The 26,513-nt window shown below is 36.9% G+C and overlaps 1 protein-coding gene across 2 annotated transcripts in view; it reads right to left on the bottom strand.

Moving 5' to 3' along the window:
• The window catches only part of LOC114293458 (uncharacterized), a 103,789-nt gene extending 81,927 nt beyond the window's left edge, over positions 1–21,862 (bottom strand). The window contains exons 1-4 of one of the 2 annotated variants that reach the window (XM_082910069.1): positions 21,682–21,862; positions 14,376–14,486; positions 12,954–13,011; positions 12,648–12,738 (exon numbers count right to left, since the gene is read on the bottom strand). In XM_082910069.1, the coding sequence (XP_082766195.1) occupies positions 12,648–12,738; positions 12,954–13,011; positions 14,376–14,469 (243 nt within the window). In that variant the 5' untranslated portion in view covers positions 14,470–14,486; positions 21,682–21,862. Of the gene's footprint in view, positions 1–12,233; positions 12,739–12,953; positions 13,012–14,375; positions 14,487–21,681 lie in introns of those variants that run through there. The other variant, XM_082910070.1, reaches the window with a different exon arrangement.
• Positions 21,863–26,513: the final 4,651 nt, after the last annotated feature.

The raw sequence follows: 26,513 nt of genomic DNA, 5'->3' as shown, positions 1-26,513 counted from the left end.
CAATCCTAAGAGAGAAGTTCGGTTTTAGAGTGAGGTGCTCTCCAATGGAGGTTTTGAAAAAGTAAGAGAGAGAAAGAAAATCAAAAAGTGACCAAAAAGGTGGTTTCACGAACTGATATAAAAGCTGGTCCGCTCGAGCGTACAACTCCCCGCTCGAGCGTCCGACACAGGTTCACGCTCGAGCGTTCAAATATCCGCTCGAGCGCCGGATGCACTCTCCCAGAATTTTCTGCAGACGACCAAAATGCTGAGAGGAGGAAATTCACGCTCGAGCGTCCAAACTGCCGCTCAAGCGGAAAGGCAGCAACAAAAGCCCGCTCGAGCGTCAAACCTCCGCTCGAGCGGAGAGACCAAAACCTGGGCAAAATTTCAAAGCTTTAAAACACAACCAACTAATTCCCAACTTGCCCAACACAACCCAAAACTCTAAAACCAAGAGTAAGGGATAGAAATGAGGATAAGACAACAACGAATCTACGGAACTGAGTCCAGATTACATTTAAACAACAACAGGGAATACCGGGATCGCTATAACCTCCCCCCCTTAAAGAATTTCGTCCCCGAAATTAAGGACGCGCCAAAACACATGGCTAACGGAACACACAACACCAACACCCGAGTACTAGGAAAGAAACTACTCTCACTACAAACCTTCGCTTCACTCTTACCAAGGAAGAGACTAACCCAGGGAACACGTTCCAAATGACAACACTATAGGCATAAAGCCACAATAAAATCAACCCTTCTGGAACAGTTTACTCACATCTGACTAGCACTCAAGCCAAGTCATTACACAACAACCATAATTTCAAATAAAAGGATAATCAAGGCAAATCTACTATAGGGAAAACATTTTCACAAATACGGTGTTATCCAAAAATATAACCATCCACAATTTATCTGCCCAAAGATTCATTTGGAATTCCTCAAAGCCCTTGAATTAAATCAATAGCTCAACAACGCTTTTAGATGGCCCAACCGCTAGAAATTTTTTTTTTTTTCCAAAGAAAAACATTATCAAGAACCATCACTCACACAGTGATGCCATAACCAACATGAGGCACAACATTTCTATAATGATGGTTAATAGAAATAACAACAATATTAACAACACTTAAGGCATAATAAAATCATGGTTTTTGGCAAATTTCATTCTACCTCCATTAACTTAACCAATTTGAGATCATAAACATGGCTCAGAACCTAGCCAACAATTCAGAGATTACAACTCGTCTCAGCAATACCCCTTTAATACCCAAATGACACACATTATAGTGCTGCATCAACATCAAACCAAGCATCATACATACATAATGTAAAGAAGCCAATCATTCACAATGATCAATCGGTACGTATACTAGGTGTATTATTCCAATCGTCAGATTCAACGACAAAACATGTTCGATTAGTTTCAGTTTTCCCTAATCAACATACAAAGTCTACAATAAACGTGACTAAATTCAAGGTGATCGGTGCCAGCCCAAAACCCGATACCGACAAGCTGACTAATCAACTCAAAAAAATTCTACACTCAGTACCCCACACACTGATGTGCCACTCAAACCACTAACCCCAACCACGGAGTTCTCCACACAAACCACAAACTATGGAATCTCACCGGATCTCCTAAAATTGAACCGCATCAGCAATGCGTCTAAGGGAATCAACATCCCCCGCCATGACTGTCTAGCAAGCCTGCTCACTTCCTTGACCGAAGACCGATGTGGTCAACCTCAATCACAACAACCCCAGACACGAAGGATCACTTTGACCAACGTTATACTCATCACTCTAGAACATGAACTATTCTTCCTTCAAAGAATGCTACCAGCAGCCACTGTACAACCGATGGGGTCACCACGGACTCACTGACTAGCAAGACCCAGAACACGAACCAACGTACAGGTACCATTCCCGCTAACTCGAGATACAAATCTCACATTCCCTCGAACATTTTCACATAATCTTGCCGATACCACGCAACTTTCGCAACCATCACATCTAACCATCACATCAAATCTCCACATCTTGCCTGCCACCCATCCCGAGAGTACCCTCCAGAGACCCAGCCTCCGTGCTAAACCACTAGTCAAAACTACCGCTAGGCAACCACCATGAACCAAACCCCGACACCATTACAAGTTGCCGACAAGGCTTTCAAAGATTCACTCTTCTAACTCCCTAGAGGAGTAAAAGTTATCGCCGCCCTCGTCATTAACCTACATCTCCCTCCGCAAATACCATACTACTGTGACTCTATCCTCGGGTCACACTCTAACCACGGGTTATATACCCAATCAACCTTCACGACAGCACCTCCCGACCTAACTAGTATCAAGGTACCAACCTATCACTTTCGATCAGCGTAAGGAAACCCATAGACTTAGGAAGCGTCCATAAGCTACTACTCGAGATATAGCACTAGCTGCTCACAACACACCACTCCCGATGCTAACAGCCACACACCTATATAGGGACTAACACCCCTCTATCAAAACGACCAATCACTACACATGCCAATTCGGCAACGTTACCTACCACGAAGGTACAAATCTTATCTTAACAAGATTATGCGCTATGCCCATTGCAAAATACTATGACAAAGTATACTATACCTAGTATTAATCTCATACTTCACATCCTCTCGAGGAGTTTCCACGACAGTGGACTGACATCTCTTTCACACACATACGAATCATTATCACCAACGATTTTATGGTCTCACTACAACTTATCACATTAATAAAACTTTAGAGCTACCACATGTTCCAGTCCACCTAATCCAAAGAAATTAATAAACTCAACACATAGATATATATATATAAACAAACAAACAGTTTAGATGTTTCAACATTCCCAAAACACATTGGTTACACAATAGAACCCAATGGCCACCAAACGATAATTCACTGGTTACAAAATGGATTAGTCAAAACAAACCCAACCCCTCGGTATTACTACCACTGTTGTCCCTCGCTGGACCGCCAAAAGTTGGTCATTCTCTGACCCAAGATTTTCTATGAGCTTACAAGCCACGAACAAGGGCTACTGATGTGCCCTAGCTGGCCATACTTGCAACAACTGCGAGTTTCCCCCAACTGGGGCTTGGGAACTCGACTCTACCGAGGCCCTCGAAACCTGCCCTGTTTGATCCCCGAAACGATACTGTTCCTGCCTAGCCGAATGATACCGAGCCTGGCTAGGTTGCAAAACCCCTAAGGAAGCCCCCAGCTGAGTACAAAAACGTCGAATATGACCTGGCTGATTACACACCCAACAAGTAGGCGGTGCTTGAGCACCAGACTGGTTCAAAATCTGGGCTGATGAAGACCCCAACGACTGCCTCCCCACTGAGCATTTGATCGGCCCAAAGCCCGGCTGGTTAAATGATCCTGGTGGTACAACTACTGGTTGAACTACTAACCCTGCCCCCTTCCTCTGTGGGCAAACCGAAACCTTGTGGCCCAGCGGACCACACCTGAAACAAATAACACCCCTCTGTTTACTTTCTCCCGAACCCAAATCCGACACTGGAAGAGTAGTTCTAGTCTGACCTCCCTGTTGCGGGTTTAAACCCTTCTGCCTCTTAAAAGGCCTACTAACACCCCAAGTCACAGGAGTCGCCGAAATGGCTTCCTCCCCACTCTGCCCCATTGCTAACACCGCGGCCTCTACATGGGCGGCTGCCTCAACAAGCACCTTATAACTTCTATGCCAAGACCCCGCAATCCTATCACGGATGTCGTCACACAGCTTACTCTCAAACTCGGAACAACGCAATTCCTCTGTTTCCACCAATTCTGGGGCAAACCTCGACAGGTTAGCAAACCATCTTTCAAACCGTACCAAAGGTGTAGTACCTTGGCGTAACTCCACGAACTGTTTCCGCAACTCTTCCCGAGCGGAAGGAGGGAAATCACAACTTCCTCGCCTAGGCATCCTAGTAAAAGCAACAAAGGATATTAGCACATTCATACATGTGCCGAAGTTAAACACTCGCACCCTAATATATGGACAACTGTAATTCACTCCACGTAAGCATATAAACACATAAGCACTTACGAATTTCATTTCTGGATATTGATAGTCCCGAGGCGTTACTAGAGTTCCGGTCAGAAACAGCATTGATCAAGTGCCTTTCCAACAGGACTCCCAGAAACCCAAGGATCCAATCAACATCCTAGAAACTAAATCCCATACCCACATAGTCACATAAGCATGTTATCAATTAAGCACATAGCATATGAAATTACATCTAAGTCTCTATCAAGCGAGACAAACCCATTGTGATCCTAATCACTCCCCACGTACCCAAAGTATTCGAACCCGGCACGCTCTGATACCAAGTTGTTACGCCCCCAAAAAAAAACAACATTAAACCCATCCATATACACATGAATTGGCACATAAAGATCCACATTTCCTTAATTAATCAAGGTACTTCATTACAAAAGTATTACACGTTAACAACTAAAGCGAATCCCTACGGGCTTACAACTTTCCAAGTTAACACTTGGTTACAAAAGAGAGTATTGACTTGGTTACAAATTTAGCCCTTGGCTTGAATTTACATGTAATACATCAAAAGGGAAATAAGGCTACAAAAGTGAGTTTGCCCCTAGCCTCCCAAGCTATGTCCTCAGAGGTGGCGTGCTACCTGTACCTGAAAATGATGTTCCCATAAAGGGTGAGCCACAGCCCAGTAGGAATATACTAAACCGACTATGAACAATACCTAAAAGATTAGCAACGGATAGGGTCAATACTACACTTCCATTTACATCTTATTACCATTCCAAGACAGTCAATTCAATATTACAATTCACTTTCCATTTCTTATTCAACTTTGGGTTTGAAACAAGGCTCAGTACTCTGGCCAAAACATTTGATGAGATCGTAGTTCGTCATTAGAACACTTTGAAAATCAAGGTGGATACACGTTTTGATGTTGCATCGATAGCACATAAACTACTTTCATACTTCACAAACGATGGTGATATACATTTTAGTGCTATGTCAAATCAAACAAACTTTTCAATAGGTAAGCTTGTGAGCAATATCACTGCTACAACAGATAAGCATATGAGCTATATCGATATTACAACAGATAAGCATATGAGCTATATCTACACTACACTAGACAAGCATATGAGCTATATCTACACTTCACTAGACAAGCATATGAGCTATATCTACCCTTCAACGGGCGAGCATATGAGCTGCATCCCAGAATCCATTAGCCAGTTTAGAGGTACATCCCCCATCTTCCCCTAAACCATTAACCAGCTTAGAGGTACATCCCCCATCTTCCTCTAAACCGTGGAGTACATCCCCCATCTCCTCCCATACACAAGTAATGCATATATACACAGAATCACATACGCAATCAATCAATACATAAAGTTAATGTATTCTACCAACTATCTACACGCAGTGCATATAAACACATTGGTCATACACACATTCGATCAATACATAAAGTTAATGTATTCTATCATCCGTCATACCTTATGACACCCCCGATTGATTAGTTTTAGTTTGCCTAATCATCATGCATTGTCTACAACAATCAACACTACCCTCCACCGGTAGCCCAAAGCAATTATTTCTAAGCAGGAAATAAATGCACAAGCGGATAACATATCAACATTTCAATTAGGTGAGCAATGAATGATCTAGCTACACCCTTTAGTCCCATACATTCCCAAATTTCAACATTTCCACTTCGATCGCTCATGCATTAATTAATTAAAACAATTAGGGCTAATTACCTTAATTAACAAAACAACTCTAAGGTTCCATTTTCATCCACAACCCATCACTCAACTCATTTTCATACCAAATTTGCATATAGGTTTATTTCAAACAAAACCCCAACTCTTGTAAAATTACACAAAGGCCCAAACCTTCTTGAATCTACCCAACAACACCCAACATATCAAAATGCTAAAATTTAAAGACAAAATTCATAAAGAGGAGTAGGATATCCCTACCTCAAATTCGGAGCCCAAGAGAAGAGGATGAAGAAAACCAAAATGCTCCAAACTCCAAGATTCACGGATCAAAACGAAGCCCTCGACGATCAACACACTTCTTACAAAGGCCCAAGGTGAGGAAAGCACTCTAGGTAGATCAATCCTAAGAGAGAAGTTCGGTTTTAGAGTGAGGTGCTCTCCAATGGAGGTTTTGAAAAAGTAAGAGAGAGAAAGGAAATCAAAAAGTGACCAAAAAGGTGGTTTCACGAACTGATATAAAAGCTGGTCCGCTCGAGCGTACAACTCCCCGCTCGAGCGTCCGACATAGGTTCACGCTCGAGCGTTCAAATATCCGCTCGAGCGCCGGATGCACTCTCCCAGAATTTTCTGCAGACGACCAAAATGTTGAGAGGAGGAAATTCACGCTCGAGCGTCCAAACTGCCGCTCAAGCGGAAAGGCAGCAACAAAAGCCCGCTCGAGCATCAAACCTCCGCTCGAGCGGAGAGACCAAAACCTGGGCAAAATTTCAAAGCTTTAAAACACAACCAACTAATTCCCAACTTGCCCAACACAACCCAAAACTCTAAAACAAAGAGTAAGGGATAGAAATGAGGATAAGACAACAACGAATCTACGGAACTGAGTCCAGATTACATTTAAACAACAACAGGGAATACCGGGATCGCTATAGAATCTCATAGTTCTACAACAATAACTAACACACAGATAGAAGTGATCATGTATGCAAGGTGATACCATATAATAGGGTGACATTTAGTAAGCTCAAAATATTATATGTAGAGTATCTTTTTCTCAAAATTTCTTTGAACATTTAAGGAAAACTTTCAGCTATAAAAATTATCCCTCATTATCAGAAAAATCATAAATCCTTTTCGCAAACAAATATATTTAAGGAACATCATTTTAAATTTATTAACCAATTCCAAAATATTCCTCATTTAATTTCCATTTTCCTTTTTACTAATTCCCATTATTATGACTCCATAACGTAGAAATCCAAATCTCCTTTATATACAATAACAATTCTCCTAGACCCAACTCCTATTTGTCTAACAACTACATCACATCCACATTTGCATTATCAATTATAATTCAACATAACACAAGAATAATAAACCCACTTAATTCAATTTCTCAATTAATTACGAAACAAAACTCTTAATCTTTCCTTATAATTACATACAACCCGGCGAGTTCATTATCACCAATCCCTTATCTAATTACTATTTCCTTATCCATTCTTTTCGAATCATTTCTATATGTATTCCCCTTCCATACCAAATTACACATCAAATTGTAATTTCATAAGTTCATCACAAGTCACACATATCATCACCGATTCAACGCATTTCACAACACATTCCACCTTTTGCCGACTTGATACGGCGGGATAGTGGGCACCCAATTCATAACATCCTCCACCTTTTGCCAACTATTATACGGCAAGAAGTGAACTCCCAGAAACCATTTTCTCAAAAACCATATTTTTTCAAAAACCATGTTTTTCCACATTTACGGACTCTCATACGACAGGACGAGGATACCCAAAAACATTTTTAAAATCATTCGTTTTTGCACTTTTGCCGACTATAATACGGCAGGACTTTGTGGACACCCAAAAAACATTTTTCCACTTTTGCCGACTACAATACAGCAGGACTTTGTAGACACCCAAAAACATTTTTCCCACATTCATCCAACGATAAGCCTAGACAGGGCATTTGGGCACCTTGAATTCAAAACCACCCCCACATTTACCGGCTCTTGTATAGACGGACATGGGCACCGAAAGATATTTTTAACTCCCCGCGCAGGTACCAACTACAACATAACTCAACCCAACTCAACTCAACTCAACCCCAACTCAACACAACTCAACCCAACTTAACACATTTCAAGATAACTCAATGCAATTCAACATAACACAACAAAACTCAACACAACCCAATTCAACACCATTCAATACAATTTGGCATAATTCAATAGTGTCATGACCCGAACCCGCCCCCGTGGGTTAAGGACATAACCGGCCAGTAATCATGAAATTACCTACGGCCTCAAACCAAAACAAACGTATTTTAACAGAGTTAATGGGGACCAAACGGAAGCAGTTCAAAACTTTGTCCATAGAGCTGTGCTTACATGGCACATCCAAACAACCAAACATATATACATTAATAACTCACAACGGAAATACAGTAGCATAAGTTCTGTACAAACAGGATCATCCAAAAACTAAGTCAACCCATGAAAACCATATATAGACATATGCAAAGTCCTCGCCAACTTGACAAAAATAACATAACATAGTAGAAAGGTGAAGACGAGTCTTGTGCGTGAGACACTAGGGCTAACTCTCCAAAACTCGGTTGTTCCACACAGACTTCACTGGGGCTGGGTATGGACCTCTCTTGGCTCACCTACAAACACATGAATGAGCGTGAGCGATAGCCCAGTGAATAATATCAAATAAGACGATACAAACGATATGTAGAACAACATACTCCGAATGGCCTTGGAATAATATCAAATAAGACGATACAAACGATATGTAGAACAACATACTCCGAATGGCCTTGGGCCCAATTCACATTTTTATTTAACATTTATATACACAATTTAAGCCAAGTGATTGTAGTTTCAAACATACCAGCCTTTTGGCCCATTTAGCTTTCATTCCTGTCAAAACGGCCTCTAGCCCACTCATTCATGTCAAAACGGCCTCTGGCCCATCCATTCATGTCAAAACGGCATTTGGCCCATCCATTCATGTCAAAACGGCCTTTGGCCCATACATTCAAGTGAAAACTGCCTTTGGCCCATCCATTCAAGTCAAAACGGCCTCTAGCCCATCCATTCTTATCAAAACGGCCTCTGGCCCATTCATTCTTATCAAAACGGCCTCTGGCCATTTCATTCTTATCACAACGGCCTCTGGCCCATTCATTCTTATCACATCGGCCTCTGGCACATTCATTCTTGTCAAAATGGCCTCTGGCCTATTCATTCAGGTCAAAACGGCCTCTGGCCCATTCATTCATGTCAAAACATTTGTCCATAATTCAAACTGGCACACTTAAAAGGCTTATAAGAAAATAAGCAATTGGACAAACGACAAGCTTCAACTATTGATATTACTCACAGTGATTGGCTTGTGGATTTGCCCTGGGGCTTGTGGATTTGCCCTGGAGCTTGACCCTACATATCACATAACACATATGGGTCACAAATAATTCAATCCGTTCTAAATTCACATATTCCTCTTTAGGCTTCATTCTTATCTCTTTAACTGAATTACAATGCTCAATGCATGGCTAAGAGTGCTTGCAAGTGAAAGAGAACGGAAAATGAAACACAGAATACACTTTCAAAATTTCAGAAAACAGGGTCCCCGCTCGAGCGTGGACCCTTGAGGCCTGCAAAAGTACTGGTTGTGTCAAATTTACACTCGAGTGGAAGGCCTCTCTACATGGCTCCCCGCTCGAGCGAACACCATGTCTGCAAAAAGTGCTGGATGTATCATTTTTACGCTCGAGCATGAACTCAGATGCTCAAGCGGAAGTTCATCCTACATAGCTCCCCGCTCGAGCGTGAACTTCCCCGCTCAAGCGGACACCATGCCTGCAAGAAAATACTAGGAGCTCGAAATCGCCGCTCGAGCGGCGGTTCCCCCGCTCAAGCGGACATCAAAAATTCTGGGTTTTCCAGTATGGTTCTTGAGCTCGAATTCAACACTCTAACCAACATTTCTTGCATGCCATGGCTCAAATTTCACATATACAGATACTAACATGATACCAACACCAAACTACAACACAATGAAGCTCAATTTCTTGAATTACTTACATGCATGCCTCAAATTGACCCAAACTCATCACTAACACATCAAATTCAAACATGCAAAGCTCATACCTCCATGATCTACTCTTGCATGTGAGAAATATTCATTCATATTAACTTAATTGGTGAAGAGATGATCAAACACAAGGATTTCAACCAAGATTCAACATAGATCATGTAATTCAAGCTCAAATATGCAAATTTAAGACAACCACACACATGCATGCATACATTGACCTTCAAATTCATCAAATACTACACAATTCCTTCACTTATGGCACAATTCTTGCTCTTGATCATTAATCAACTTGAATTCACAAAATCACAACTAATATATACAAATTCACTCACCTAGGAGCTTCAAACACCCAAGCTTTAGTCAATTCTTGAGTTAAATCTTCAAATCCCCAAGCTTTAGCTAAAAATTACACAATTCTCTCCCTCTCTCTCTCTATAGCCGGCCCTCTCTCTAACTTGAGTTCAAATCAGCCAAATGAAGTTATAAGGAGAGAACAGAGGGTGTAGTGCCTCTTTACATAAGTTTCCACTAGCACCAATATAATATTAATAAAGTAATTGGGCACTAATTTAGCAATTTAATCAACTTAATCTGGTTCGAATCAATTTTTCAATTAAACTTCACTGTAGGCTCTAAAAATTATGCCAATCACAATGGCGTAATCAATTTCGGGTTCTATGGCCGATAAGGCCCTCAATTTAGTTTCCAAAGCAGATAATCAAACAGATATTCCTACGGTGAACAGATAGAAATTCAAAACCATATATTTTCATACAATGGCACATGAAATCATATTAAACACATAATCATACTCAAATTAAGGACCAATTAGCATACTACGGAACAGGAGTATCACAAATACAAACTCTTAAACCTCCACATCATCATTTCATCACAAAGCTCATATCATCCATACCATTAGTAATTCATTTTCCCAAGTTTGGTTTCATATTATAGCATAATTTAAAATATCAACATTAAGAGTTCAATCGCAACTTTTACATAAATTTTCAAACTCTTTAAAATTTCAATTAAACTTGTATATTTGTAATTTAACACCTCAATTTCATGATACTACTTTCAATTTAAGCAAAATCATCATCTATCTTCATGAACCAAACTGGGGTTTTTAAGAGAAATTAAAGCTTTTCACAAAAACACTTTTTATTTCAACACTTCTATTGCATACACTCCCAAAATCATAACCCAATAAGTAAACCCCAACTCTTCAAACCCGAAACTCCCAATCTCATGATTTTTCACAATATGCTAAAAAATGTAAAATTTGTATTTGTATAAGGAAAATACCACAAAGCTATCTATATATGAAAGTATTGAAGGAGAACTAGAAACCCCTACCTCAATGACCAAGCAAGAAAGCAAGGCTCCAGGAGATTCCTTCATAAAACCAAAAATCCAATCGGTAGGAAAATGAGATCTTCATGTATTCTTCACTTTTTGGTAAGAGATTATGGCCAAATCTTTGAGAAATGGAAGGTATTTAGGTCAAGAAATCAAGGGTTTTCCGACTTAGATGAGAGGAGGAAAGAGAGAAAAGAAAAGTGGAGAGAATGATCTAGACAGGCACTTTTTAAACTGCTGAATTCGCACAGTCCGCTCGAGCGCCACTTTCTGCGCTCAAGTGCACTTGCTTCCAGTACAGATACTAAAACTTCAAACGGGTATAACTCTCTCATCCAGACTTCGTTTTAGGTCGTTTTTGTGTCCAAATCGAAGCCCCGGAAACAAGCTTTCCAATGGTTCTAGCCCCATATCGAAATTCAAAGTGTGGAAAAATAAAAGAGTAAAAGAGTGATTGTTGTTCATAGGAAAATTATTCGAATCAAAGTTTTTGGTCCAATCTTACTCAACCATCATGTTACTACTTCGATCAATGTCCCAAAATAAAACAAGGAAGCTCCAAACACAATAATAAAAATGTCAAGAGCAACCCCACTAGTCCTAAAAATTCAGACTCAACCAGGCAGACCGCTCGAGCGTCCAATCTTGCTCTTGAGTGAATAGACTACCGAAGCCGACCGCTCGAGTGACCACTCCTGTGCTCGAGTGGAAATTCACAGCTCTCAGAATCTCGAACAAACTGCAAAAGTACTAAGAGCCTCACAAGACCGCTCGAGCGTGAACTCTTGCGCTCGAGCAGAGGGAAAAATTCTGGGGTGTTATGAGTTTAGAGAAGAGAAAGAGATAGGCAATGAGTGAGACCTCATCCCCTTTTATATTGATAATAATACGTAATTACAGGAGTGCCATTAGGCATAAATTATGGGTCAGGCCATTACATCAATCAAGGGAAAATAATATCAAATAAGAATAAAATATGGCAAATATTATTTCCTATTCTAACATATTCTAACAATTGGTCCAATGCCAGAAAAGCAAAATGAACATAAATAATCGGTCTATTAGAAAAGACTCCTAATTAAATAATGATTTCTTTTCATGTTGCTTTTTCAATGCATCAATCTATGAAATTCCACTCCAGCATTACAACGTAAAGCAAGCCTAGTCAATTGTTCCCAACAAAAGTTCATTCCTTCTACCTTATTCTCCACAAATTAACTTCAAAAAGCAAGACAGTTATAATCCACTATGGTCACAAACAATAGAACCATCCAACCTTATTGAACTCTAAATCCACGACCATTCTTGGCCCTAAAACTAGTAAAAAATCAAGTGTGGACAGCATCATCCACGTTTCCCAAACTATCCTACGTCACAATTTAGTCATAAAAAATGTGTATATGGACCCAGGAAAGAGTGCATTTGTTACCAATGAATCCTTTGAGTAGTATAGAATGCAAGGCAAACTTATGGTTGCAAACCAATTAGTAACAGCGTCAACATAAAGCTCTCTCTCATACCTGCATCAAACAATCAACATGATGTTAAAATTTCCTTTAGAATCCATCAAGTAGCAAATTAGAAGACAAATCCCATAAAATATATAATATATATAGATTGCATTGGGCATAATAGAAATGTGCAAAGCTTATAAAGCTTGTGTGTTGACTGACTTTAAAACTCACAATGCATCATGAGCGCAGCTTCAAAATTTAAACCTCAAGCGGAAACTCACCTAATTAGACAATTTGCAGTGTTACATCCAAAGGGAAATGCAATGAGTGAAGGAAAGCCTGTAAGCATATCAAATGAAGTTAAAATAGGGGAAGAAGTCAAGTGCTTATAACAATAATAGTTGTTCTCCCTACTCTTTAACAAGCATAATCAAACAATACAAATAGCAAACAAGAAATTATAACATTGTTGTCAAATCGGGAAACGAATCATGTATCATGTTTTAATTTTTCTGAATCGCGTATTGTATCGTATCGTGTAGCATAAGATACTTTAATACCTTTAGAAATAGGTAGAAAAATAAATATAGTTATAAAAAACAAATATCTTATGAGAATAAAACACTAAATAATGTATAATTCTGTCAATTGTAAAAGCAAAGTTCCTTAAATTAAATATATACATGCAGCAATACATATTATCTTCACAGGGCATAAATTAATAATGCAAGATTCTTAAACCATACAATAGATATGTCAAAAAGGTTGAGAAATAAACTAAAAAGTACTACATCTCAAAAATAGTTTTTTTTTTAAAATAAGTTAATGAAAATTTTCGACAATATTAATTTACTTAAAATAATTTGACTATATTTTTTTCTTTTCTAATTTGCTAAAGAAATTTAAGGAAAAGAAGTAACATTCATATTGCATTATGTATCGCATATCGTATATTGCATCACATATCGTATATGTATTGTAAGATACATTTAATTTAAGATACGTATTGATGATAGTATCGATTTCCTTCTGAAAGGTATCGAATCGTAAGATACATATTGTGAATCGTAAGATACTGACAACACTGATAACATAATGTATCTGAGAAATTTACTAACTTCATTCAATTGAAAACATGACTAGATTCCAGAAAGTGAGAGAAAGTTCTTACTAGGGAGAAAATCATGTGACAATCATTTCAGCCATATATCCAAATTTGCCTTCTACTAGCGATGGGCATCAACTGGGTTGGGATAGGCTTGCACTTTATAGTAAGAATATATGTATTATCCCAAGGCCCGCCCAACCTCGGGCCTAATCTAATCATCCCAAATTCGGCCACAAAAATACTTCTACATCCCAAGCCCACACAATTAACTCGGTATATTTTTGTGCAGTTCATTTATGTCAACATGTAGTCCTATCTTTTTGCGGTTTCATTTCCAATTTTTTGAAAATTTAGTTTGCAGTGCTTAATCATCTTCATATTGCGTATAACTTGTGTACATTATATGGAAGAGAGCAAATATTTGATCCATAGCTTAGGAGATCAATATCTGTTTGGTGAGATTTTGTGCTGTAAATCCCATAGATTGCTCAATGCACTATTTTGGAGGTGTATAGAGGCAAAGAGTCCTAGTTTTTTTTAGTTTCTTGGTAATTATTCTGAAATTGAAATTAAAAATATCTAATAAAATATTTACCATTTTGAAACGAAGGCTGCCCTGTAAATATCTTCTCGAAAAGGTAAGTAGCAAGCTGAACTTCTCCAAGTTCAACCATTCCAGTATTTGCCATTCCATCCAGCAGAGAAACTGAACAAAGAAACAAACACCACTTCTATCAACAAGGTATCCAGAAACATAAAAAAAATCGTAGAGAAAATGAAATAGAACCAAATTGATCAGTCCAAACATGAAAAAAAAATGAGAAAATAGAGAGAGAGAGAGAGAGAGAGAGAGAGAGAGAGAGAGAGAAGAATAAAGAATGATACAAGAAAACAAACATTTAGCCAAGGTAAGCAATTTGTTACTTAGATTCTTATAGCAGAATAACCAAGGTAAGTAATTTGTAACTTAGATTCTTATAGTAGAACAACTCCTTTCTCAATGTTCACAAGCACAAAAGACGAAATGCATATGCTTTTGCTTCCAAACTTGCATCAAAAAAAAAAAAAAATAGTCAAGAACTGTGTTGGCATTCTTTTAAATCAATGATCATAATTTATTTTTTTTAAACATGTTGATCTCGTTTTATGCTTTCCAATCACAACGCTAACTTTCAATCTATAACATGGAGAAACAGTTAAGTCTAGAACCATAGGGTTTGGCAATTTCATGACTTATATTGTAGCAAGGATGAAGTGTAATCCAATATCCATAGAGGGGTTTGGAAAGGGAAAGCACATACAAGCCTCAAGAACTTGACAATTTCAAAGAGGCATCAAAGAGTCGAGGAAGGATGAACTCAAGTCATCAACAATGGGGATGTCCAAGTGACAAGAAGACCAAAATGTATTAAATAGAACCACCTAGGGTCAAGACTTTAGAAGACAGTTATGCTGGTCTTGGTCAAGATTGGTGACCATTTTGGTAAATGAAGTATGACCTCCTAGCCTTCCAAAAACCATAACTTAGGTTCTAGTTTAAAATCCTTGAGTAAGACCAATTTCAAATGAAACTACATTTACGGAGTTTCAATTTGAGCACAATTTTCACCCAAAACATTGTTAAAAATGAGCGAGTTAATAGTCTTTTGAAGTGTGCTGCTGGTGGTAGAAATCCAACAGACTTGAATGATGAACTATTTTGGCCTGTCAAACTGGGTGCAGTTTGAAAAAAATAAACTAGTCATTATCTAGCCATTGGAACTCACGCATTATGCATAAGTTTCTTTCATTTTAAACATAGAACTTGATGATTTGAGACCTAATATTATGTATATACATTAGAACATATCTTAAAGAGATTTGGGAGAAATTAGAAAGAGTACTCATCATACACTAACTATCAACAACTGGCCAAGCTTGAGAACATTGAAAACCAAACTTTGGACAACTTTTGGGCTTCAATTTAAGGTATAAATTCTTCCCTTTTTTTTCTTTTTCTTTTTTTTTTTGTTTTGTTTTGTTTTTTAATTGGCACCGGGGTGTCCGGATCAAAGCCCGACTAATCCTCAAGGGTGCACAAGCCCTCAGTAAAGAGTTTTCCACAAGTGTACCACAGTTAATTCCCACAAGTGCACCACAGTTAATTCAAGGGTTTTCATGGCCCCAAGGAATTGTTAACACCTAAGAGGTTTTAATCCCTAAACCTTAGAGAGAGCACACCCCCAAGAGACAAAGCATTGTCACTAGGCCAACCCCTTGGGATTGAATAAATTCTTCTTATTAGTGTATTGTTGAGACAAGTTTACCACACATTGATATTTATTTTGTAAATTGCAAAGGTTGGGGGTTAAGACTTGGAATGCTTGTTTGACTCTTATAGCTTGTGGTAGTAGGCTACCCATTGTGAGTTGTGCATTGTGAAAAAGGTTGTGGGGGAGCCCATTGTGAGTTAAGGATTGTGGTTGAGGTTGTAGGCGATCCTATCCTAGAAACTTGTTGAATTCTGAATTGTGGAAGAGGCTGAGGGTGACCCTGTAAAATCCTATGTGGTGGGTTCTAGGTATAGACTTGAAGTAGTGGGTTTTAGGTGAGCCCTTGGTGTGAAAACCTAGAAAAAATTGTAGTGTTGTTCTTCAGGACAAAATATTAGGGAGATTAGTAGGTTGCAGGTTGTAGGTTAGCCTAGGAGAAACCTTCATCAAATCCTAGTGTAGTACTTGAATAGGAGACAATAGGTAGATTAGTGGGTTTTAGGTTGGGCTAGGAGAAACATTCTTCAAATCCTAGAGATTGCCTTTGTGAGGAGAAATTAGGTGTGTGCTGACATGCCCATTGTAAGTCACCAGTTGTTTGGATGAATCAGGGATGCTTCACCCAAGAAGGTTGGAGAAGAGTGGCCAAACCACTATATATTATTTGTCCATATCTTTACAATCTTGCTCATTATTTTAAATATGTTATATGTATGAGATGAATGTATGCATTTGAGCCATCATATAAATCTCTATAATTGTTTATGTGAATGATCATATATTTCGAAAGATCATGTGTATGTTCAATTGTGATCAATTAAGAATTGAGTCAGCATCCTTCCATTGAACTTGATTTCACATAAGTACTTTTACATTAGACTTAACAATAAAAGCTAGCTCTAATTAATCAACTAAGCAAATTAAAATAATTGAGATAAATTAATTAGAAAAGTAAGCACAACTTGAACCTTTGATAGATATATTTCTATAATTCAATTAGATATCATAAGCGTTAGTTATAAACTCATGGGGTGTAAGACACATTGAATCACTTTCTAAGTTTAAACATACAGAATAGTTAGAAAAATTGAGATTGGTCATTGAGGACTAGTGAAGAAAAAACAAAAGAACTGTCCTATCACCCCCTTCTAGGCCATTTTCATAAACACAAAATGAGACACTATGACCTGCCAATTCAGGTTGGTTTTCCATAGCAATCAACTTCTACATGAACCTTAAAAAATTTCAAGGTGGACCAATTATATAATATGCATTGAGTTGTATTAAGAATTTTACTTGCCTTATTTCATGTTATGTTTCTTGTGCCAAACACCATAACATGAAATAGTCTCCCATCCTCAAGTTATATCCTTCTAGAAAATCAAATCATAGTATTAAGATTGAAAGAGAGCGACTTGTTTATTCTTTCCTAATTAAAGGAAAAAGCCGAATGATGCCAAGGAATTCTTTCATATCTTTTTTCTTTTATGTTGTAGAATAGTTAGCAAAAATGTGTATGGATGTTGGATTGAACATTGATAATTGATATGATGTCATACAAGAACCATGGACAAATGGTAAAAAGGACATCCATATAAAAGGGCACTACTTTAGTAGCATTCAACTCCTTGGTTGATATGTGAGACACTATTTCAAGTACCACCTCAGCTTTCCGCCCTCCCCCATCTCAAACACAACTCCATTCAACTTATCCAACTCAACAAAGCCTTGTGCCATTTGCGTCGGATGGGTATGTAAGTTCTACTTAACCATTCCCCTCTTTCAAGGTATAACTTTGGTTAAACCACCAATCTAAATTTTAAGGTTATGATATTATCAAAATCAATGGATATTTGATTCTGATAATATTTAAGTGTAATTTTATGGATTCTAGGAATTCATTACAGAGAAACTATTTAATAGCCAACTGAAATTGGGCAAATGCTCAATGAAAATTTTAAAATATTGTTTTGCATAGCACTTTCAACCACCAAAATAATGGAAATATAAGGTAAATTTAAGGGAGCAACATTATTATTTTTTTACTTCATCATGCAACTAAGAATTGGCTTTTTAACCATTTTATGTTTTTCCAAAACTTTATTTAAAAAACTAGGGATCTTTTGCATTTTATTCCCAAACCATAGTTGCACAAAGCCGAAGTGAGGGCTTGGGAGGGGGCAGGAATGTGAGCGGGGGAGCAAAGGCCCTGTAGAAGAGTTTTTTGTTGGGAGCAGAAGCAAGGCAGGAGTGGGGGCCAAGACGAGGGTGGGAGCAAGGTTCCGAGTGATGAGCAAGGCCCCCATAGGAGTTTTCTGCTATTAAGTCCCAAACTACGTGAAAGCATCATTACTTAACATGCTTTTAAATTTCCTCATTTTGAAATTAGATTTGGAGAAGTGTGCTAATAATTGAAGTGTAGAGAAAGCGTGGTTGCTGGCCACACTTTTTATTAGAAACATGGTTAGTAATCATGTTTCCACAAGAGTTTGAATATAAATAGTGAAAAATCTAGAAATCCTCTAGATATTGATTTGTGATTATGTAACAATTTTAAGCAGTATATAACAATCCCAATCAAACAATCAAGACAAATCAACACAACGATTTTAACGTAGAAAAACCACAATTGGACACCTCCAACTGTGATTAAAAAACCACGGGCAACAGCCACAAAACAATCCACTAAGAAGATTTAAAGGAATTACACAGGTATACTCCCAATTACCTAGCGAATCCACGCCTAATTGAACCAACCTCTATGTGCCTCTTCCAACCCCGTCTTCACCTCGGAATTGTCTTTACGATGAGCCACCCCGGAATCCACCAAAGCTTCAGACTCGAATTCTTCAGAATCCACCGAAGAACAGCTCTCTCTTTTGTATAGCAAACAAAACCTTTGATGTACTCTCTTTAAACCATGAGTTGAATACTCAATAAAACATCAAAGAAAACTCACAAAGTATCCCCAGATATAAACCCTAGAACCCAAAAAGAAGATCTGGAGTAGCAATCCTAAAATCTGACCCAACATGCCAATTTATAGAATCTGTCCCGCGATCTCCGCTCGAGCGCCCAACAGCCCGCTCGAGCGGCTTCAGCAAAATATGCGCGTGATATAACAAAGGTCCGCTCCAGCGCTGGAGAACCCGCTCGAGCGTAAAATCACACCTTCCAGTATTTTTACAGACCTGACAAACTTCTGAAACCCAGCATTCTCCGCTCGAGCAGGGTAATGTCTGCTCGAGCGGACAGGCAACTTGGAATGCATTTTTGCATTTTGCTTCAGGGGCGTTGTCCCTCGACCTCGCCGTGGCGCTGCCCCGGACCCGCCAAGGTGCGCTGCCCCCTGGACCCCCGCGAGCTGACCGGGCAGCTCGATCCCCGTCATAATTAGCGAAGTGGCAATCTTGAAAGCATTAGTATCACAAACTTCTCTGAAAAGCACAATTCGGGTTGGATTCGCATCTAAACACTCATAGCCTCACTGAAATAAAAAGTGCGAAAATAAATACAACTGAAAGAAGTTTTGTCAAACGGGATTGCCAAAAATAAAACCTAACAAATAGGAAACTAAAATGCATGGTTACTAAACATGCTTTCAAGAAAGCAACGTTTAGAAACTACATTTTCAAGTAGTTTGGGAAGTAAGTTCAATATACCTCTAATTTTTTTTAATATGTTTAAAAAACTGTAAAATGGTTAAAGAGCCCTAAGAATTTGTTGATGACTTCAAGTAAAATTCAATCTGAGTGGTTAAAAATGCACGCAATTCAAGTATGATGGTATTAGGTTATGCATCTCTATTACGTGGATCAAGCCCTGTGGCAATGTCTGTCTAGCTCTTGAGGAAAATCATGGCCCAACCAGCTATCACACTGAAGTATAGTTTAGTATAGTATATTAACAAACATTTAATAGGCAAAACTCAAAAAATACCATTCATCAATTTGACACAAACATGTTAAACGAGTAAGAGGCTAACACACTCCACCAACTTGACTCTTTCAAGCACAAAGCTTTCCACTTGAAATTTCCTAAATTCAGTACATCAATTCTACTTTTTGGGTTTTAGCTAAGTAAAAATTATAAGAGTTAAATGTTATTTACGGTATTGGCTTAGGGCATTTTTATCCTCTGACATTTAAATATATGCAAAGTTTGTAGGTTTTGTAAGTTTTGTGGAGGATTTGATCTGTTAATACGTTGAGCCTTTCTGGCTTATAGTTCTGTATTCTTTGCATCTTCTTGATGCTTTTCTAATAAAGTTTGGTTATTTATCAAATATATATATATATATATGCAAAGTGCCCTCACGTGATTTTGACCCATTTTGCACTTTACCTCCCTACTGTTACTAATTTTGTCCAAATTGACAGATTTTGGGTCACACAAGCCTATTTTTAGAGTTGGCATGAAAAACAAAGAGTCAAAAGTCAAATTTTAGTGTAAAAAGACAAATTTTCCATTTCATTTTCTTCTCCTCCGTTTGAAAACCCTAACTCTAACTCACCCACTCTCTCTCACCACTATCCCCCCACCTCTCCCACCATCCCCCATCTCTCTACCACGCCCACCACCTCCTCTCCGGCACTACTCGGGTTTCACAAATAACTTTCATTTATTTACAACATTCATTGCAAAAATTGTCTCAAAATCACTAATTATAGAAACGTAAGCAAGTTTTGACAAAATGGAGGTGAGCTTGAATCAAAGAAATATTTTGTTCTTATTTTTTTCTTTTTTTTAACTATTTTTTTTAAGGAAAAGAATCAACAAAACAAAACAAAGTGTAAATCACTGCACCTGAATTATCCTCGTTTTTCTTTTTTCTTTTTTCAACTAATCTCTTCAGGTTATTTGGATTTCGAAGTAAACAATATACATATAAACAACACACATGCATATCTACATACAGATCACTCTACATATACATTACACATATATATACATAATTTCTTTGGGTTTGAATTTCAAATTTAAATTGGAAATTCAAAATCAAAAGCAAATGTGTATCATGTGATATAATGGGATTATTGGATCTTAAAACCATGATTTAGGCTGGTTGTAACAGTGGGTTGAAATTCAAACCCAAAATCAAATGTGTATCATGTGATGCAGTGGGATTGCTGGATCTTAAAACCATGACTTTGGCAGGGTGTTACAATGGGGACTAGGGAGTAAGACAGTGTTATAGTATTGAGTTGAGGGTGTTCAATTCTTTTTGCAATTTCCGAACACATTGTTATTTTAGTTCAATTTATGCACAGGTAAAGTTCTTTTAAGGTAAAACCACAAGGGGGCAGAGCAGAATTTACTCAATGATAAATTACAATTCATTAAGAACAAACCCATTAATCCCCAAAAATGCAGAGTACCTTCATTGATTATTACCTAATACTATTACATAATGCAATTAATCAGCTGAATAATCCAATCAATTCAACACAAGATCAAAAGAACCCATTTGGTTTCTCTACTGGCGTTTTGAAAATCAGAACATAATCAATATGGTGTTTCAATCTTCAAAACTCCATAGGACTAGTATCCATATGAATACATATAAAATAAAAAATAAAAAAAAAACTAGGAATCAAAATCCAAGGAGCATCAAGATATCAACAAAATGTGAAAAACCCAATATAGTACCTTGCAAAAGGTGAGAGAATTGGGATGAGAACGAGATTGTCTATGACCTCCACCAAACCCGCTAATCTGGGACTGGAGAAGAGTTGACGAACTCCACGAAGTTGTTGCCACTCTCTCCAAAAACCTCTCTCTCTTCACAAAATAATGGGTGGGTGAGGCGTTAACGGTTTTTTTTGAACTAGAGAGAGTTTGGTGCTTTTGTTTTCCGTCTCTCTAGTCTCTCTACCTTTGTAACCAAAGTTCCAGCCCCCGAATAAATTATGGCCTTGTTTGGATAGTTGATTATTTTAGTTAGGAATTTTTTGGGTTATTTTAATTTGGTTAAAAAAAAGTTTGTATTTGGAGTTATAGTTGGCCTTTTTTTTGTAATTGATCTGATAGTTGTGAGAGAAAAAATATAATAATTATGAGTTATATGTGACATTTTATTTTATTAATTATTTTAACTTATTTTATCTTTTAGTGACCTATTTTAGTTCAACCATCTTTCCAAACACCCCCAATATAAATAAGAGTAAGTTACAAATACACCCCCTGAGGTTTGCTTAAAATACGAATTGTCTCCTGTGGTTTGAAAAATTACAAATACCTCCTTCTCAGAATTTTTTATTTAACATAATTAATTGAAAAAGTAAAATTTCTAACTGTTCACCTATACAATAATAAAATTATTTAAATAATTAATTAAAATAAAATTTTAATATTACTAAAAACTATTAATTAACTTGATGATTTATTAATAAAATGACTTATTTGTTATGAAATTAGAAAACTTAGGTGACATAATGTAATTTCTAGAACCACAAGGATAATTTGTAATTTAAGTAAATCTCAGAGGATGTGTTTGTAATTTACCCTATAAATAATAATAATAATGATAATGAAATTATTTAGCGAAAATTTATTGTTTAAATTATTTTTTTTTCTATTTGTATCTTATTGCCGCTAGATCATCAGACTACTGCTAGAAAATGGTTGGAAAAGTCGCCATAAAGTTGTTGATACAACCATTGGTGGTAGCAATTTGGACAGACAGATAGATAATTAGATAGACAAAATAGACAAATCAGTTGGACATATGGGTGATATATGAACAAGGAAAATGTTTGGTGGACACAAATTCTGTGGCTTAAATGGCCCGAAAATTCCAAAACGACGTCGTTTTGGCATTTTCGGGCCATTTGAACCATAGAATTTGTGGCCACCAATCATTGCCCATATGAACAAATATGACGATTAGACGTGGACAAATAGATTGACAGATAAATAATATTTGGATAAATAAGTGAGGTTGACAGTAACAGATAGATATATAGATAAGAATAATATGATCCTTGAAATCATTGTTTTTTTTACCCTCAAAAACATAGAATTTGGAGCTATTATTCCAAAAATTTTAAAATTTAACTTATGACCAGAGTTCCCTCCCATAAATTACAAATATGTCTTCACAGATTTGTCCAAAATATAGATTCTCTCCTTATATTCTGGAAATAACAAATGCCTCATTGTGAGAATTTATCATTTAATTCAATTGACCTAATAGAAAGAAAGAAAGAAAAAATTACTCAAAAGAAAATATTTGTAACCCCTAGAAAAGTCAATTTATGTCACAATAATATGGCATGATAAGTGTTAATCTTTTATTTGTCATACACTTAACTCTACATTGAACCCAACTCTATTGATATATCATTGTGGATAAATTATTGTGAATCCTTAGCATTTCTCATTATCCAAATAATCTCTTGTAACAAAATGAAAATTATGATACTACTTTCATTTCAATCCACAATTCACAAAATCATTCTCTTCATGCGATTATAATATTCTCCAACTCCTCTCAATGACACACCAAACACTTATAGGTAATTATTGTAATAGTGTTGATTGAGAGTGCGAGAGAATTGTAACGTCCCAAATTTCTAGTCCAAATGATAATACAACAATCATGGCTCTTTTAAGGAAAGCCAAATATAAATCTCCATACTTGCATTACATAATATAAATAGTTCCTCATGCGATATTACATTGATTCAACAACAAGTAAATAACCAAATAAGCACCCCCAAGGGTTTACAATCTTCCAAGGCTTAAGTCAGGTACACAAAATGGTTATTCAAACCCACACATACATAGCCCTTGGCTTACAAATAGGATCACAGCAAATGAGAACTTTTGTGCTCTCAACACACACATTTCTACGCCCTCAGGCAGATTCACCACGTCTTTTCCTGCACAAAAATCCGGTAGGGTGAGCATAAAGCCCAGTAGGAAATCCTTAACAAAGTATATACATTTTATACAAGTCTCAAGAGATAAATGTACATGCCATGCCATGCCTTTTTGAAAATAAAACACATCTTTATCGTTTGAAAACCATCATGCTCAATGATGTCATGCAATTTCAATTGTTCAAAACTTAACAATTTATTTCAAGGGCAGTAAATACGACTCTGGTAATCCCTAGGTTGGTGTCTGCAGGTAGACTATATAAGTACTACCAATTTGTCATTTTTACCAGTATCAACTGGATGGCTCGACACCCATAATCTGTCATTTTTACCAGTATTAACTGGAAGGCTCAACACCTATCCTCTATACTACCTTTCAAGACTTACCACCGTATTCACCCCAAAACCAATTCATGAAAACTTGTTTCTCAACATTCTTTACTCAATGCAAAGTTTTCAAATCAAATTTCAAAACTCTTTATTATCAATAAATTGATATGCTAATGTATCAATTAATGAAATGCAACATTTTATCCATTTTCAGTTCTTCCACACAATATTTCCATTGTGATCAAAATTTCCATTTCTCCTTTCAATACAATTTCACAATATGAATAAATACATTTATTTCAATTCATCCAAGAGATAACATAACTCCCACATTTCAAGCCATCTCAACAATTCCCATATTCCATGAAAATATCATTTATATGTAAATAAATAAACAATTTTTTCTAACACCATTTATTTTGGCACACAAAACAAATATAACAACATCTTCCAAAGATCTTCAACATCTCTCTAAAAACCAATTTTTAGGTTTTCTCACCAAGACCAACCATCTTCAAAGATTTGAGAAGATCTCACCAAAAAAATATTTCTTTTACCAACATAGTTCAAAACCCTTTATTTCTATTTTAAAAGAAACAAGAAAGTATACCCACTTCCAAAATCATTCATCTTCTTCAATCAACAACCGATTTTCCAAAACAAATCAAAGGATGATTTCGAAAATTATCTAGATCTTGCAAAAATATATATAACTCAAAGAAAATCTCTACCTCAAGTTTGGAGAAGAAAAGGGTTGAAACCCCCAAAATTAACGATGTCGAAACTTGATCACCACCGCACACAATGAAGCCCTCAAGAAGTTACACAACTTTGATGAACTTAGGTCTAAATCCCAATGGATTCGGAGTCAAAGGCATAAACACAATGCTTGATCACTGTTCCTCTCTTGAAGAGCTCTCCGTCAAGTGCCTCTGTGGCATCAACAACAGCGGAGGCGTGGCCACTGGCGCCGAGCCTATTGGTCCAGGCATCGCCGCTTCGTCTTTGAAAACCATATGCCTCTAGGAGCTCTACAATGGACAATGCTTTGGACCACTCATTGTTGGAGCGAAGAATCTGAAAACGCTGAAATTGTTGCGATGTTTAGGTAATTGGGATAGGCTTTTGGAAATGATCGCAAATTGAAACAACTCTTTGGTCGAAATCCATTTGGAGAGGTTTTAGGTGAGCGATGCTGGTCTTATGGCTATTTCGGATTGTGGCTTTGATCATACTACTAAGTTTTAGAAGATATTACTTTCAATTTGTTTCACTATCTGAATGGACTTTGAATTTTGTGATTAGTTGGCTATTGTGTGAATTGTTTTGATAGGTATAAATTTTGGAGTAGAATTGTTGGATAAGCTAAGACAGAGGCTTTCTTCATAGAGAAATTTCTGAAGAAAGCTAGAGAAATTCTCTATGAACAACGTCAGAGAAATTTCAATTTTCTTTGAACAAAGCCAGAGAAATTTCAATTTTCTCTAGTTTGAACCCAGAATAATTCTCTGCACGTAATAAGGCAAATTTCTCTAGTTTTGAGAGAATTTCTCTGAATCAAATTTTCTTTATATCGATTTGAGAGACCTTAGACATTATGAAAATATTAGATGTCTTTTATTCTATAAAATCTTAATACCAGGGACTCTAAAAAATCTCCTAATTTATAAGATAAACTACTTATTGGTCCTAATAGTTGACTTAATTTCCATAAAGTCTTATTCAAAATAAGTTATAATAAAATCGTCGTTAAAAATAAATTTTTGTGACGATTTTTTGCATATCTCGTTAAAAATTGGCAATTAATGACCTTTTTGTTATTGTTTTTATAAATTGTCGCTAAAACATACAATTAGTGACATTTTTTTATGAGAAAATTTTCAAACTGTCACTGAAAGTTTATGTTTTTTTGTGACAATTTTTTTAAACTGTTGCTAAAACTTTTAATTAGTGATATTTTTTATGACAAAATTTTTAAAATGTTACTAAAAATTAACAATTAGTGATATTTTTTTAATAATATTTAATAAAAAATATCATTAATTATCAGAAGATCTATTCAACAATAAATCAACTCATTAAAGCCTATACATAACAACCCTAATTTATGGCCAATTTCCCTGATTGTGGCATTTTGAATATTTTAGTCCAACTCTAGGTTGTGTTTTCTACTTTATTCCCAATATAGGGTGAAACGGGTTTACCAAAACCGTTTTCCTTAAAACGGCATTGGCAAAGCCGTTTTTTATGAATCAAAAAATAATAAAA

Source organism: Camellia sinensis, chromosome 15 (genome assembly GCF_055761805.1).
Source record: "Camellia sinensis isolate YWXY chromosome 15, ASM5576180v1, whole genome shotgun sequence".
NCBI lineage: Eukaryota > Viridiplantae > Streptophyta > Magnoliopsida > Ericales > Theaceae > Camellia > Camellia sinensis.
Note: the sequence above shows the minus strand (reverse complement) of the source record. Positions and strands in the feature narration are given on the sequence as shown.